Source organism: Phocoena sinus, chromosome 13 (assembly GCF_008692025.1).
Source record: "Phocoena sinus isolate mPhoSin1 chromosome 13, mPhoSin1.pri, whole genome shotgun sequence".
Lineage (NCBI taxonomy): Eukaryota > Metazoa > Chordata > Mammalia > Artiodactyla > Phocoenidae > Phocoena > Phocoena sinus.
Window position 1 is genome coordinate 46,121,391 of NC_045775.1, and position 16,926 is coordinate 46,138,316.

At 38.6% G+C, this 16,926-nt stretch overlaps 1 protein-coding gene across 1 annotated transcript in view; it reads left to right on the plus strand.

The window, feature by feature from the left end:
• Positions 1 to 16,926, plus strand: part of EML6 (EMAP like 6) — a 355,810-nt gene that overhangs the window by 226,652 nt on the left and 112,232 nt on the right. The window contains exons 17-21 of the mRNA XM_032652246.1: positions 7,931 to 8,031; positions 9,287 to 9,489; positions 12,340 to 12,451; positions 12,723 to 12,850; positions 16,419 to 16,560. Of these exons, the coding sequence (XP_032508137.1) occupies positions 7,931 to 8,031; positions 9,287 to 9,489; positions 12,340 to 12,451; positions 12,723 to 12,850; positions 16,419 to 16,560 (686 nt within the window). The remainder of the gene's footprint in view (positions 1 to 7,930; positions 8,032 to 9,286; positions 9,490 to 12,339; positions 12,452 to 12,722; positions 12,851 to 16,418; positions 16,561 to 16,926) is intronic.

A 16,926-nucleotide genomic window follows, 5' to 3' on the forward strand; every position in this document is an offset into this window, starting at 1 on the left:
AAACCAACTCACGTGGTGTGCAGCTGCCCTTGGCTTCTAGAAGAGGAGCGTTCCTTCCCTTTTCCCTGTACTTGCTGATAGAGTTTAAAACGTGGCCCTACATGGTGAATTACCTATGACTCGGGTCATAGGAATAGTCCTGTATTAGGGCAGCAGTATGGACTCTCCTACATTCTTACTCCATCAGGGTAGGACCTGAAACTCTCTTCATTCTGTTTTTCTTACGCACACACACAGTTGTAGGCAACTTCTCTACAAATTTAACAAGCGTCTAAAGGGAAAAATAACAGAGGTATTCAAAGAATGTTCTTTATTTAGGTGTTGACATTAACTAAACATTTACATGCCATCACTAGTCAGTTTAGAATTTTAGCTACAAGAGAAACAGCATTGGTGTTTTTATGACACCAAGAAATGAGGTGAAAGCTAAAGTGTGCTCTCAAAAAAGACTTTTCCAACCATCTAATTGTTTGACCTTGTATAGACACTAGCAAACAAAACAATGCTCTTTTCTATGTGTGGGATGTAATTTGTGATATCTGTTCTCAATTTTCATTTCAGTTTTCTCTAGCGTCTTCTCTCTAAAGTTTATATTAATGATTTAGGAGCTGTGGGGATTTTCCTCCAATCAAGAAATCTTTGGATGTTTAGTCTTCCTTATGGTTATCTGGTTCACTTCTCCTCTTTATATTAAGCACATTTTCTCTTCTCTTTTATCTAAACCTTTTTCTCACTGTCCTAATTGTTCCTGATACTTTCAGTGGACCTGGTGTCCAAGCTTCACTTTTGACTTTCAAAGAAACAAAGAGAGAAAGTTCAAAAATCAGTTTCTCCTCCTTTCCCTGCCTTTCACTGTAAGGCCTACATAATAGGTATGGAGATGCTTTGTTCTTTCTTTACTTTTCTTTTAACTTTTTATTATGGAAATTTTAAAAGTTACACACAAGCGGAGGAAACAGCATAAAGAACTCCCTTATACCCATCACCCAGCTGCAACATCCTACAAATGATACAAAGCTCTTCCCCCTCCCCTCATTTTTTACTTTTGCTTTCTTTTTTGCTATAAAATTTTAAAGAAAACTCAAGACATTGTGTCACTTGACCAGTATGTACTTCATTAGGCATTTCTAACTGAAAAGACTTATTTTTAAAAACCACCATTCCATTATCACAACTAACTAAAGCAACAGTAATTTCTTTCTTTATTACTCTATTTAAAATCAAACATATCTGACTGTTTCAAAAATGAGAGTTGGTTTGTTCAAATCTGCATCCAAACAGGGCCCATGTATTACGTTTGATTGTCATCTCCCTTAAGCCTCTTTTATTTTATAGCAGTCCCCCTCCCACCTTATTCTTGCCATGGATGCATTTGAGAAACCGGGTCATTTGACCTATAGAATGTGTCACATTCTAAACTTGACTGGGTCTTCGTGAAAGCATGTCAAGCATTTCCCTGTATTTCCTATAAATGGTAGTTAGATCCATAGGCTTGATTAGATTCACATTCAGCTTTTTTTCCCTTAATACTAGTATTGATAAATCATATACCATACAATTCACGCATTTTAAAGTGTACAGTTCATTCACTTTGTAGTGTATACAGATGTCAACTTATAATGCTGTACACTTGAAACTTATATAATAAAAATAAATAAAGTGCATAATTTGATTTTTTTTTACCATATTTACAGAGTTGTGCAATCATTAACACTATCTAATTTCAGAACACTTTCACCACCCATACTCATTAGCACTAATCTACTTTCATTCTCTCTGGATTTTTGTATTCTGGACATTTCATATAAATGGAATCACATGAGGTCCTTTGTGTCTGGCTTCTTTCATGTAGCATAATATTGGGTGGGCCAAAATGTTCGTTTGGATTTTTCCGTAAGATGGCTCTAGTAGCACTTAGTTGTCTTTAACTTCATTCGAAGCAATTTTGTCAGATTGTATGTGACAGCTGTCATATCAGCGTGCATTTTAAAAGACATCAAAATTGGTGAACTTTTGTGTAGCCATTTTAATATTGAAGATGAAAGAAAACAACATTTTTGGCACATTATGCTTTATTATTTCAAGAAAGGTAAAAACGGGACCGAAATGCAAAAAAAGATTTGTGCAGTGTATGGAGAAGGTGCTGTGACTGATCAAATGTGTCAAAAGTGGTTTGCGAAGTTTCATGCTGGAGATTTCTCACTGGATGATGCTGCACGGTCGGGTAGACCAGTTGAAGTCGATAGCGATCAAATTGAGACATTAATTGAGAACAATCAACGTTACACCACGCGGGAGATAGCTGACATACTCAAAATATCCAAATCAAGTGTTGAAAATCATTTGCACCAGCTTGGTTTTGTGAATCGCTTTGATGTTTGGGTTCCACATAAGCGAAGCAAAAAAAGCCTTCTAGACCATATTTCCGCATGTGAGTCTCTACCTAAACGTAATGAACACGTTCTGTTTTTTAAAACAAATTGTGACAGGTGATGAAAAGTGGATACTGTACAATAATGTGGAATGGAAGAGATCTTGGGGCAAGCGAAATGAACCACCACCAACGACACCAAAGGCCAGTCTTCATCCAAAGAAGGTGATATTGTGTATATGGTGGGATTGGAAGGGAGTCCTCTACTAATGAGCTCCTTCTGGAAAAGCAAACAATTAATTCCAACAAATACTGCTCCCGATTAGACCAGCTGAAAGCAGCACTCAACGAAAAGCATCCAGAATTAGTCAACAGAAAAAGGCATGTTTCTTTGATGACCAGGCAAAAACTGTTACAGTTTGGCTGGGAAGTTCTGATTCGTCCACCGTATTCACCAGACGTTGCACCTTCGGATTTCTATTTACTTAGATCTTTACAAAATTCTCTTAATGGAAAAAATTTCAAGTCCCTGGAAAACTGTAAAAGACACCTGGAGCAGTTCTTTGTTCAAAATGATAAAAAGTTTTAGGAAGATGGAATCATGAAGTCTCCTGAAAAATGGCAGAAGGTAGTGGAACGAAAGGATGAATACGTTGTTCAATAAAGTTCTTGGTGAAAATGAAGAATGTGTCTTTTATTTTTACTTAAAAAACGAAGGCACTTTTTGGCCAGCCCAATATTTGAAGGTTCATCTATGTCATAAGAAGGATCAGTATTTCATTCCTTTTTATTGTGTGGATCCTACCACACTTCATTTATCTGTTCATCAGTTGTTGGATAGTTGGGTCGTTTCCTCCTTTTGGCTATTATGAATAATGCTGCTATGAACATTTGTGTGCAAAGTTTTAAGTAAACATATGTTTAATTTCTCTTAGGTATATACCTAGGAGTAGAATTGCTGGGTCATATAGTAACTTAGTATTTAACATTTTGAGGCACCGCCAAAATACATTTCGAAGTGGGTGCACTATTTTTCTTTTAATTTATTTTTATTTATTTATTTTTGGCTGTGTTGGGTCTTCGTTTCTGTGCAAGGGCTTTCTCTAGTTGTGGCGAGCAGGAACCACTCTTCTTCGCAGTGCGCAGGCCTCTCACTGTCGCGGCCTCTCTTGTGGAGCACAGGCTCCAGACGCGCAGGCTCAGTAGTTGTGGCTCACGGGCCCAGTTGCCCCGCGGCATGTGGGATCTTCCCGGACCAGGGCTCGAACCCATGTCCCCTGCATTGGAAGGCGGATTCTTAACCACTGCACCACCAGGGAAGCCCGGGTGCACTATTTTTCATTCCCCCAGCAAGGAATGAACATTCCAATTTCTCCACATACTTGCCAATACCTATTATTGTCACTTCATTATAGCCATCCTAGTAGATATGAAGTGATATCTTATTAAGGTTTTGTTTTTCATTTCCCCAGTAGGTAACGATACTGAGCATCTTTTCATGTATTTACTGGCCATTTGTATAACTTCTTTGTAGAAATGTCTATTTAGATATCAGTATTTTGCCCATTTTTAACAGGGTTATTTGTCTTTTTATTATTGAGTTATAAGGGTTTCTAAAATTTTATTCTGAATATAAGTCCCTTATCAGATATATAATTTGCAGATATTTTCTCCTAAGTTCAATTTTTTAGTCAAGAGTACCTGATATGTACTTCATGTTTCACTTTATCAAAAGAAACATAATCAGTGGCATACCAGATGGTAGGGGCAGTGGGAGTAGTACTTGACAGGTGCAAGCAATAGGGCTTCTATTATCTGTAGGAGTTTTTTAAAGAATAAGAAAACCAACTAAAAGCCAGTCTGCTTTTTATTACTCTCCTGAGCCAGCAATTCTAAACAGTGTCAGGGATAGAATTCCTCTTTCTCAGGAATTCCAGTCCACCCCATGGTGTGCCACTGCCCCAAATGTCTGGTTCTCCTACTCTTCGTAATACTCAGCTCCATTGTGGGTTCTGGTACTATCAGCCTCATCTTTCCATTGAAAGCTTCCCATCCATGTATTATCTAATGGTTGTAGCATCCATTTACAACTGTGGGCTGAATTGATTATTTTATTAGGGATTGAAAATGATAATTTTCTAATTCTATTATTTATTCTTCATATTAGCTAGAATTCTTCTATAAATAAGAGTTTTCTCTCATGAACCACTTGGTTTCTCTGAAATACAATTCACACATAAAGTAGTCCTTTAAATATTAGGGGCTAATAATATTTGTTGTCTATAACTTGCAGATATTTCCCCTAGTTTGTCATTTGTCTTTTGAGTTTGATATGATGTTTTTCATCATGCAAAGCCTTTTATTTTTATGTGGTCAAGTTTATCAGTCTTTACCACTTCAAGATTTTGAGACCGATTAAGGAAAGTGTTCCCTGTCCTCTGGTTAAAAGGAAATCACTTGTGATTTCTTCTAATCTGCTATGGCTTCATCTTTACATTTAGATCTCTAAATCATTTGAAATTTATCCCAGTATCTATTATGAGGAACAGATTCAATTTTATCCTTTCTCCATACGGCTATCAAGGTGTTCCAAACACCATTTTCCTTTTCTCTTTTATATAGACTATTTTTTAGAACAGGTTTAAGTTCACAGCAGAATTGAGCAGAAAATACAGAGTTCCTGTATACCCACTCTCCCAACCACCTTCAAATCCCCACCTGGCACCAGAGTGGTATATTTGTTATAATAGATGAAGCTACATTGACACATCATTATCACCCAAAGTCCACAGTTTACATTAGGGTTCATTCTTGGTGTTGCACATTCTATGCGTTTTGACAAGTGTATAATGACATGTATCCACCATTATAGTATCATGTAGAATGGTTTCACTATTCACTGCCCTAAAAACCCTTTGTGTTCTGGCTGTTTGTCCCTCCCTCCCCTCTGTCCTGGAAACCATTAATCTTTTTACTGTCTCCATAGTTCTGCCTTTTCCAGAATATCATTTAGTTGGAATTATACAGCATGTAGCCTTTTCAGATTGTCTTCCTTCACTTAGTAATATCCATTTAAAGTTCCTCCATGTCTCTTCATGGCTTGATAGCTCATTTCTTTTTAGCACTGAATAATACTCCATTGTCTGGATGTACCAGTTTTTTTAATCCATTCACCTACTGAAGAACATCTTGGTTGCTTCCAAGTTTTGGCAATTATGATTAAAGCTGCTGTAAGCATCTATGTGCAGGTTTTTGTGTGGACGTAAGTTTTCAACTCCTTTGGATAAATACCAAGGAACATTATTGCTGGATCTTATGGTAAGAACATGTTTAGTTTTGTTAGAAACTGCCATAATGGCTTCCAAAGTAGCTGTACTATCTTGCATTCCCACCAGCAATGAATGAGAATTCCTGTTGCTGCACATCCTTGCCAGCATTTGGTAACATACACCATTTATTTTTAGTATAAATTTTTCCCCCATTGATTTGAGACCTGTCTTTATTACCTACTACATTTAAATATTGGGTCTCTTTCTAGATTTTCTATTTTGCCATTGGTTTGTCAGTCACTTTGTGCACCAGTACCACACTGTTTTAATCATGAAGCCTTTATAAATTGTCTTAATATCTAGGAGAGCTACCCTTCCCACTTTGCTTTTCTTTTTCAGACTTTTCCTGGCCATTACTGCTGTTTTATTCTTCCATAAGAACTTTAAAATCAAGGTGTCTAACTCCAGATTAAAGAACAGACACTAAATGCTCTTTTTTATTGGAATCAAGTTGAATTTATAAGCAAAGCTAGGAGAATTAACATCTTTATGATTGAGTTTTCAAATCCAAGAACATGGAATGTGTTTCCATTTTTTTAAGTCTACTTTTCTATCTTACAAATATGGGGTGTTTTTTGGTTGTTGTACTCATTTGCATATAGTGCACAGTTCTTGTTAAATTTATGCCTTGATATTTTTATTGTTGTTTATAAATAGAGTTCTTTCTTCCAGTATAGTTTTCAACTGGATATTGTATATATTAAGGTTATTGATTCTGTATTTAATTTTATATACTGCAACTTTCCTAAATTATCTTATTTGTACGTTATTTTCTTTTGAATTTTTTAGACATGTAATTATCATCATCTGCAAAAAGAAATAGTTTTACCTCTTCCGTTCCAGCTGCTGTGCCTTTAATTTTTTTAGACCTTGTCTGATTGCATTAGGTAATATGTTCAGTACAATGTTAAATGGTAGTGGTGATAGTCTTGTTCCTGACTTTATTGGGAATAACATTAAGTAAGAATCTGACTTTCGAGTTCACAGACACACACACAAACACACCATGAATAAGGTACTGTTCCAGCACATTCTGTTTTCAAAAAAAGGTTAATGGCACACAACGTCTGAAGAGCCAGTCTGTGTATAATTGGTCTTGAATGAATCTGGGTTTCTCAATGAGAGTCAAGAACTGCAGGGAAATATAAAAGTCTAAGAGATAACTCTAAAACATCCATTAATTCCTACTTTATTGAGTGTTAGTTGAGTACTTTTTTAATCACAAGTGAGTGTTAGATTTTTTTTGTGAAATGCCTTTTTGGCATCTGTGAAAATAACATAATTTTTCTCATGTATTAATATGATGTATTATTTGATTCCTTAATAATTAACCACCCTGCATTTGGTCATAATGTACTGTTTTTTAAATATGTTGTTGGATTCTCTTTGCTAGTATTTTATTTAAGATTTTTGTATCTGTATTCATAAGGGAGACTAGTCAGTCATGTTCTTTATGTTAATTGCTTTTCTTTTACATAATGAAAGTTAGGTCCTAGTATACGAGAGAAAACCATCAAATAGTCCATTAAGACCAGTAAATCCTTAGATTCTAATGTGATTACTTTATACTCTAAACCAGAAATATCCCTGGCACTGTGGAATGCTGGTCTACAGCTCCATCCTACAGTCAGTCCTCACTTTTATATTTGTCCTTCTGACTCTTGGGTTATAAACTTACATTTCTGAATGCACAGCATCCTTGAGTGCCTTAAATCGATAGACCACAGCCTTTCTCTCTCCATGGATGTGAGCCAGGGGCTTCGCCTTCTTGTGCATACATTTCTAGATGAAACTCTGTTTAACCCAAAGTTATGCCTTCCCCAGCAAGAATATTACATTTGAAGCTTCTCATTAATACTTTTACAGTATCTTCTCCCTCCTCTTATACAAGACCTCTGTATCCCAAGATTTACAATTCTATAGTTGTGGCATTAATTTTATCTTATGGAGACATTCTGATCCATTTAAAATATTTCATTAATTTACTTAAATCATAATTAAGTAGATTTTGGTAGCAATGGTAGGGTAAGAAGAAAGGGCTCAAACATGCGAAGAAAAGCCAAAACTCAATATTTTAGTGTAGACCCCGTGTGTATTTTAAATCGTCTTCTAATTTACTTGTCCTATTAGATGTGCTTAATGAAAGTTAGACTAAATGCATGCTTTTAATAAAACTCTCTAGCAGTGCTGTCATCAAAACTGGAATTTTCCCCCTATTTGTCTCTTACAGAGGACATAAAGATAAGATATTTGTGGTAAAGTGTAACCCACACCATGTTGACAGACTGGTCACGGTTGGGATCAAGCACATCAAATTCTGGCAACAAGCAGGTACCATTGTTAGAGTTTATCCTTTATGTGGTTGAAAGTTTTACTCCAGCTGGGAAAAAAACAACCAACACCACTACCTAACCTGTCTCTGCAATCTAAAATTAAAGTATGCCTAAAAGACGTTTGTTCCCAAGCAATGTTTGAGCTGTGAAGCTTAGAACACTGTATATGATGCCATGCATATTCATCAATATCTAGAAAGCTTTGGGGAATGTTCTGCTGTGAAAATAATTATTTTTATATTCAGTCATCAGTTCTGAAAGCAGTGATTATGTTGGACTACTGAGCAGGAAATAATCACTTTAGTTGGATGAATACAATTTTCAATATTTTGAGGGTTCTTTTATTTATAACTGCATTTAACACATGAATTAAATATGACACACAGTAAGTGGTCAAAATAAATACTTGTGGTTTATAATGCTGATAATAAGGATGAGTAAATAAGCAGGACAAGACATGGAAGGATATCTTGTTTTTCTCACTAATAGGTCAGACCTTTCATTGGGACTGTTTCTGAATTCTTAGTATCAACTTTGGTACGAAGCCCAATCTTTTACTGGGCAAAAAGCTACTGTTCCAATGCCTTCTGCTTTTGAAGAAAGGGTCATGCACCCACCATGCCTGGAGAGCCAGCCTGCCTACAGTTGTCTGGAATGAGTCTGAGTTTCTCAGTGCTAATAAGAAAGTATAGGGAAATGTGAACATTTAAGGAACAAATCTGATGTACTTCTCCTACACAGTGATTCGTTTTTCTCACCCCAAAGTCACTGTGATAAAAATTGAGGCAAAACATACATAAAACATATTTACATTTTACATTACAGCCACTGCTGTTTTCACTTGCTTTGGTCAGCATTCAGAAAGACTTGCCTGGCTCCCCAGGGCACTCAGTCACCCCTTCCTCTGGCTGGCACAGAACTTGCGCTGAACCTTGGTTAGAGATGTATATCACATTCTCTCCCCAGCCAGACCTTAAGTTCCTGAAGGCAGGAACTCTTCCTTTTCACCTTTGTACCCCAGTGTCAACCACTGTGCCCGCCACAAAGTAGGGATTCAACAAGCGCCGAATTAATGCGTGAAGGAGAAAACCTTTTATAATGTTTTTGTTATGATGTTTTCTGCCATTTTAATACAGCTTTATGTAGACACATAATGTAGACACACTGGGTTTTTCACTGAAGATGATCATTCTAAATGTCCATAGAAGGTGTCAGTTTTTCAAAAAGTAATAAATACTCTTGGTCCACTCCAGGTGGGGGCTTCACCTCTAAAAGAGGAATTTTTGGAAGTGTTGGAAAGTTAGAAACAATGATGTGCGTTTCTTATGGGCGAATGGAAGATCTGGTGTTCTCAGGAGCAGCTACTGGAGATATTTTTATTTGGAAGGAGATTCTCCTACTAAAGACAGTGAAAGCTCATGACGGGCCCGTGTTTGCTATGTATGCATTGGATAAGGTATAGTCTACTTTCCTCATTAGCTTTCTAAAAGTTTAAGTTAGGCTTAGGAAGGTCCACACCAAGAGGATGCCTGTGTGTAAAAACAGTACCCTCTGAATTAGGAAATAGTTATCATGAATGGAGGGGAGCACAAATGGTCTTTAAATTTCTCTTTTGTTTATAATTATTTCTTTATGTGCAACTTCTCTCTTCTGTTTTCACACTTTTTCTTCCTGGCTGTCACTCCTAAGGACTCCTTAAGAAGTGTTGGGATAAATGCAGACACGCAGTAGCAAGAGAGTCCTGAGAAATATTTCAACACAGTCTTCCACCTCGGTGGTACAATGAGCAGAAACCTGGAAGTGCCTGGTGTTTGCATTATTGTCCCTCCCGTCAGTATGACCTGAAGTTATGTTGATAACCAGCTTGTTCCTGTGTAGACAGGCTCAGTTTTAACAAGCGTGTCAGAGTGAAGTCTTTTCACTGGCTGTGTTAGTTCTCCAGAGAAACCGAACCAGTAGGATGTAGATATAGATAGAGATATACACATACATATACATATACATATACAAAAAGGAGATTTATTATAAGGAGTTGTCTCATGGACTTACGGAGGCTGAGAAGTCCCACTTAAGCCATCTGCAAGCTGGAGACCCAGAAAAACCGATGGTGTAATTCAGTTCAAGCCCAAAGGCCTGAGAACCAGGGGAGCCAATGGTGTAAATCCCAGTCTGAGGGTGGGAAAAGATAAGATGTCCCAGCTCAATCAGTGAGACAGGAAAAAGGAGGGTGATTTTGTCCTTCCTCTACCTTTTGTTCTATTCAAGCTCTCAATGAATTTGATGATGTCCATCTACATTGGGGAAGGCAGTTTACTGAATCTAGCAATTCAAATACTGATCTTATCGAGAAACACCCTCACCGACACACACAGGAATCATATTTAATCTGGGCACCCTGTGGCCAGTCAGTTGACACATAAAATTAACCATCACACCAGCTGTACTTCTCCTCAAGCTCATCTTTGTCCTGATCTGTCCCCTGCCTTGCAGTGTTCTTTTAAATAAAGATCACACTTGGGAATTCCCCAGTAGTCCAGCAGTTAGGACTCCCTGCTTCCACTGCAGGGGGCACGGATTCGATCCCTGGTTGGGGAACTAAGATCCTGCATGCCTCGAGGCATGGCAAAAAAAATAAATAGATCACACTTACCTTCAGTGCCCTTAAAACAGTTTCTTCAATCAATTTGCCAGAAAATATCAATTTTTTGTTCACTGCTAGTTTGCTGATGGTACCAGTTTATGTGTGCTCTCTGACCTCCAAACAGTCTAAGCCACCTAATACACCTTATTAAGGTAAGCCTCATTTTGCATTTACCTGTTCCCAGGTAAATATGCTGATCCCGCTATGGAAGTAGGTTCTTGTTAGATGTGCAACTACAATGGTTGTTTTAGTGGTTAAGTTGTTTTTCACTAGCAAATTTGTTTTTGATTAAACTTCAAGTTTTAGAAAAGATTAAAGCAGAATGCAAAGTTTTTTGTAGACTCAGAAGTTGATGTGATATAACTTGTTTAAACTCTTTTATTGCTTGGTAACTTAAGCTGAAAAATCGTGGGAAATGGCAGGGATATCACATTATACTGCATTTAAATTTAATTTGGAGAGTGAATGTCCCCAGGTTCACAATCTATAATAAGGATAAATAAGGATATTTAATATAATAAACTTCCAAAATATTATTTCCTTGTGAACTTCATTGAAATGAAGTACATTAGAAGTTTCTGAGGAAACAGAATGACTTACTCAGTATTTTTCTTTAAAAAAAAAAACAAACAACTTTTTAAAGAACAGTTTGTATATGTAAGTTGCCAAAAAGGAAAACTAATAAAGCCAAGAAATCATAAGCTTAGAACAAGAGTAGAAATCATCATCTAGCAAAAAATACCCAATATGTTAAACTTCTTACTTTCCAGGTTTTGTAAAAATTAATCTGGATTTTAGTTATTGTGGAAATTGTTGTGTATTGAACAAAATAGCAGGATAGTTTTGTTATGTGAAATACCTAAGTTACTCTTTTTTTTTTTTTTTTTTTTTTTTTTAAATTTATTTATTCATTTATTTATTTTTGGCTGTGCTGGGTCTTCGTTTCTGTGCGAGGGCTTTCTCTAGTTGTGGCAAGCGGGGGCCACTCTTCATCGCGGTGCGCGGGCCTCTCACTGTCGCGGCCTCTCTTGCTGCAGAGCACAGGCTCCATACGCGCAGAGCTCAGTATTTGTAGCTCACGGGCCCAGCTGCTCCGTGGCACGTGGGATCTTCCCAGACCAGGGCTTGAACCCATGTCCCCTGCATTGGCAGGCAGACTCTCAACCACTGCGCCACCAGGGAAGCCCCTAAGTTACTCTTAATAATAAATAATGATGTTTTTCCTGGACGTAAATATTTTAAAATATTTAACAGTCATTTTTAATTGTGATGTTAATTCCAATTCATTCAGCAGGAATATATGAGATACCAGAAACTCTGCCAGGCTTTGAGATTGGTCCTTTTCTGTAAGAATCCACATTCCAGTCAGGGGACTGGGCACAGAAATGACCATCCATGATTCAGGGTGCCAAATTCCAACCAATGGTCTGAAGAAAGTGAAATGGACACACAATGAGAAAGTGTTTAATCCTGCTAGAGAAATAGGGGAGAGAAGCTTCCAGAAAATATTATATTAATATTATGTTATCATTCAGATTTTTCAGCCTCCTATACTTAGGAAGAAAACACAAACAAAACTTCTTTACCCAAGGGGAAATCCTTTTGAGGCTGGGTGGGTACCTTGTCATTTTGATGTGTACATTATTCTGATGTGTGCCTTCACAGGGTTTTGTAACAGGTGGAAAGGATGGAATTGTGGAACTCTGGGATGATATGTTTGAAAGATGCTTGAAGACTTATGCCATTAAAAGAGCAGCATTGTCAACCAGCTCAAAAGGTGCCACTCCTGAGTATGCAGTAGAAATCTTTCTGTTCCTAGAGATGGAAAAGATAGTACTAAGTTCTTGGAAAACCATTACCAAATCAACTGTCTTTTTTTCTTCCACATTCAGAGCCCTTGGCTCCTGGTAGAAATATCAAGGATAATTGCCTAGTACCTAGTACTTTGGAACTATAAAAAGAGAATTTATATAATCATTACAATTGTTTTATTTTTCATTATACTAAATATAACATTTGCAGTATTAAATGCAATTTTTCCTCCTCAGGCTTGCTTTTGGAAGATAACCCTTCAATTCGTGCCATCACTTTGGGACATGGACATATCCTGGTGGGAACGAAAAATGGAGAGATCTTGGAAATTGATAAGAATGGCCCAATGACACTGCTCATTCAGGTACTGTGTTTGCACACATCCTAAACCACAATTCACACCAGAGCTGGAACCAGGATGAGGCAATGGGGGGCACTTAGGGCACAAAATTTAGGGAGACACTCACTTTCAGGGTCAGGCAAATGCTGTATTAATCATTATTGCTGTATAGCAAATTGTCACAAACTTAGCAGCTTAAAAGAAAAACATTCCTTATCTTATGGTTTCTGCAGGTCAGGAGTCTGAACACAGTTTAACTGGGTCCTCCGTTTAAGGTTTTGTAAGGCTGCAATAAGGGCCAGGGCCGTGGTCTCATCGGAGGCTTAACTGTGGAAGGATCTGCTCCAAGGTCACTCGAGTTGTTGGCAGAGTTCAGTTCGTTGGGGATGCAGGACTGAGGGCTTCCGTTTCTTGCTGGCTATTGACCAGAGGCCACCCTCAGCTCTCAGAGGCTGCCTATAGTTCCTCATCACATGGGGTTCCCCAACATGGCTGCTTGCTTCCTCAAAGAGAGCAAGGGAAAGAGGAAAAACGGGTACTACTGTGCCTTTAAGTAACTTTAAATAACATAATCATATCATCACATACGTGTGATCATGAACATCCATCCCCTTTGCCATATCTTATTGGTTGGTAACAAGCCACAGGCTATACCGCACTCAAAGGGAGGTGGTTACACAAGAGTGTGAAAACCAGGAGCATCATGAGGGTCACCTGTCCAGCACATCTGACCTGATGCATACCTGCCGCCTTGCTGTATTAGGACTAGTCCCCAAAATCCCACTGAAAGGGGCCCTCTGATTTGCTACACCTGAGAGCAGGTCTGCACACACATCACGGATCAGGTTTTTTAAGTGCATGTGCTCAGGCCCCACCCTGGATATCCTGAATAAGAATCTGTGTTTTAAAAAAAGTTCTGTGTTAGAAGCAAACCTCAGAAGCTCTGTAGCTGATTGCTACAGGCAGCCCAGATTGAGAACTGTGCTGAGATGCGTCCTTGAGGGGAGATTTCTTTATTCTGCAGCTGCACTTGCCTTCGTTTTCCTTGACCATGACTTTTTATTTAATTTTATTGAAAGTTCAGTGTTTCTTTCTTTTTAATCCTCAAATTTTTGAGACTTTAAATTGTTTGCCACATGCTATATTGCTAAGTATGTTGTAAGATTTATACTACAATATGATTTAAATAGCACCGGAAGATTTAAACTCTACATTTTCAAATTTTAAAAAGTAAATAATAGCTGAGCTAATTTTGTTTAAATATGTTTTAAACTTGACAATAAAGGCTTTTCACTTTTTCATTCTCTTCAACTCTATTCTTTACTATATTTGTTTCTGTTGTTCTAATAAGGCAAATAACCACAGGTGCCATTTATTGAGCACCTACTATGTGTCAGGCAATACTCTTGTACAAAGTTCCTCTCTCATCTCCACGACAGCTTTGCTTAGTTATAATTGTTTTATAGATGAGGGGCTCAAAACCCAGTAAACTGCCCACAACTACATGCTAAGAACTGCAGGGCTGGGATTCACACCAAGCTTTGTCGGGTACCAGAGCCTTTTCTTTGTCACTCCACCAGACTGTTCTCCACACGCCTCAGCATGGAGACTGCATGAAAACAGTGCAGAAGGCATGACCCCCTAAGCACTGGGCAGGCAGGTGGTGGAGCTGGGAGGACCATCTTCTCTCCTTACACGTGTGCCATTCTTTTCCTTTATCTCAGCATCTCTCTTTCCTCTTCCAGTCTGTCAACCATTTGCCATCTCCTCCTAGGTAGAACTCAGTAGTTCAGTTCAATCAGTGTTTGTTGGGCTCCTGCCAAGACCAGCCCTGTGCTCTGTGTGGTGGAATAGGGCTTACTGTAGGGGCTGACAGTCCTGTCCTGAGAGGTGGACACGGAGGGAAAGTTAAGGAATAGTAGAGGCAGCGTCAAGACCATCAGCTATCCTGCTGTGGGGAGATTTCAGAACCATTTTTCTAGTTTCTGTAGCATGGCAATTCAATGTTACTTGGAATAGATTGTTGTTTTTTTTTTTTTAAGAGAATAGGTTGGGGGGAGGAGAGAAGAGACAGGAGGTGAGTTCTGAAAATCCCCATTGTATACACTTTGCATATAGTCAACTGTCAATTATGCAGCTGGTTATTATTAGTTTTAGGGTGGTCAGGAGGAAAGTAAAGTCCCAAGCTCATTTCCTTGTGCCACTCAAGAGACTTCCAGCCTGCCCCACTCACTGTCCGTTCCTATAGGATCCAGGAATTAAAGTACATAATCATATTAGATTAAAGAAATACCATTTTAAATCAATATATGATGCAGTGGTTTGAAAGGGTCTGAGAGCCCCACAACCCTGTCCTCTGTGTGCAAAAGGACTCAGTCTGTAAAAGAGCCCCAAGCAGATCCAGTCTGGTGGACAAGGGAGGGCTCACGCCTGACCCATCCTCTGACCGTGGCCTTGGGGGTGGGAGGCTTCTAAAGGGAAGGAAACTAGAAAACTGGGGATGTCGGGTGCTCCAAATCTAATAAATTCAAAACCAATATCTACGCCCTTCTCAGATATTTGAATGTCAGCTGCATTGGGAACTTTGTATCTTCTGCCAAATTACTGTTTTGCTCAAACAGCTCCCCAGTTAAACCGGAATCTTCCAGTTTCTCTTTGGAGAGCCACCTGTTCCCCAAAGCGTTCCAACTACAAACACCTTTCAGATGCCTGTGTGTGGTCTTCCTTTTTGCTTTACTAAGCAAAGCCTTTTTATAATTAGCCACTAAAAGCAGAAATTCAGTAAACAATCTGGTCTGTTTTATTGTTCCGTATCTAATCATTCGTTACACTGCTTTACTGAGTGATAAGTTAGAAAAATCAGATTCATTTTCTCCCTGATTGTTCATTCGTTAAACACTGTTTCATCTCAGTTATTATTCTAAGCCAGTTAAGTGTGTTTGTGGTAAGACGTCAGCATGTGGAATTTGTCCAATGCCTATCAAGCCCCTTTCGGTTTTCTGTGCTCCATGGATAGAACAATTTGTGAATAAATGCTGACCCTGAGCTATACCCAGGACGCTTAAAATGAAAATTTAGCTCTCTCTAATCTGCTCTGCCAAATCTGTGCATTCAAAGAACTGAAATAGAATTAATTAACAAGAATATTGCTGTCCAGTTCCTCTGACAGAGATAAGCGGTACCTCCATTTTTTAGAATATGGTTTTATGGAAGAAAGTGGTTTGTGTCATTGTGACCAAGCTGTTTTATGAAAAGTTACATATATACTGTGTTTATTCAATGTCAAACAGGATAAAATGAGAGCAGTTCCTTATTTACTTGGATGTTTCTAAATAGAAAGATGTTCGGCAACATATAAAGAAAATTTAGGAGCAATGTGAGTCCCTACTTTGCTTTCCAAATGAATGCTTTAGCATCACGCAGGCCCAGATTTAGATTCAAGTTCAAGCGAAAAATTTATCCAGTACAATCACTTTGGCTCCAGGAAACTCAAACTGTGTTTGTTCATATTTGAACCTGTTTGGGACACTCGCAGGAAGGGCTAGCCGAGAAGCATGAACTGGTTTTTGTTGCCCCGTTTCCTCCCCTACAGGGGCACATGGAAGGAGAAGTATGGGGGCTGGCGGCTCACCCTCGCCTGCCTGTCTGCGCAACAGTGAGCGACGATAAAACACTGCGGATCTGGGAACTATCCTCCCAGCACCGTATGCTGGCAGTACGGAAACTCAAAAAAGGTACGTGACGTCCCCGTACACATCTGTAAAAGTATTTACACCCGAAAGTATTGGATTCGTTCGTCTGTTCGTCCAGCTAATATTTACCGAGCGCACCTATTACATGCCCCCAGATTTGCTGGGTGATGGGGATTTAGTGTTTGTTGCTACACATATAGCTAATCACCTGGAGAATCGTTCCAGAAGCCTGGCCTGATCTATCAGTGCCCAGCTCTATTCTTTATTTCCTTGCACTGCACAGACATTTGCCACCTGGGGGCAATATGTCCTTCCTCTTCTCATCTAGAACTGTGGGAGCCAGTTGAAACTCATCAGCTTGTAAAGAATGCTGCTTATTTTTATGCCTAACAGTCTCCAGAACTGATT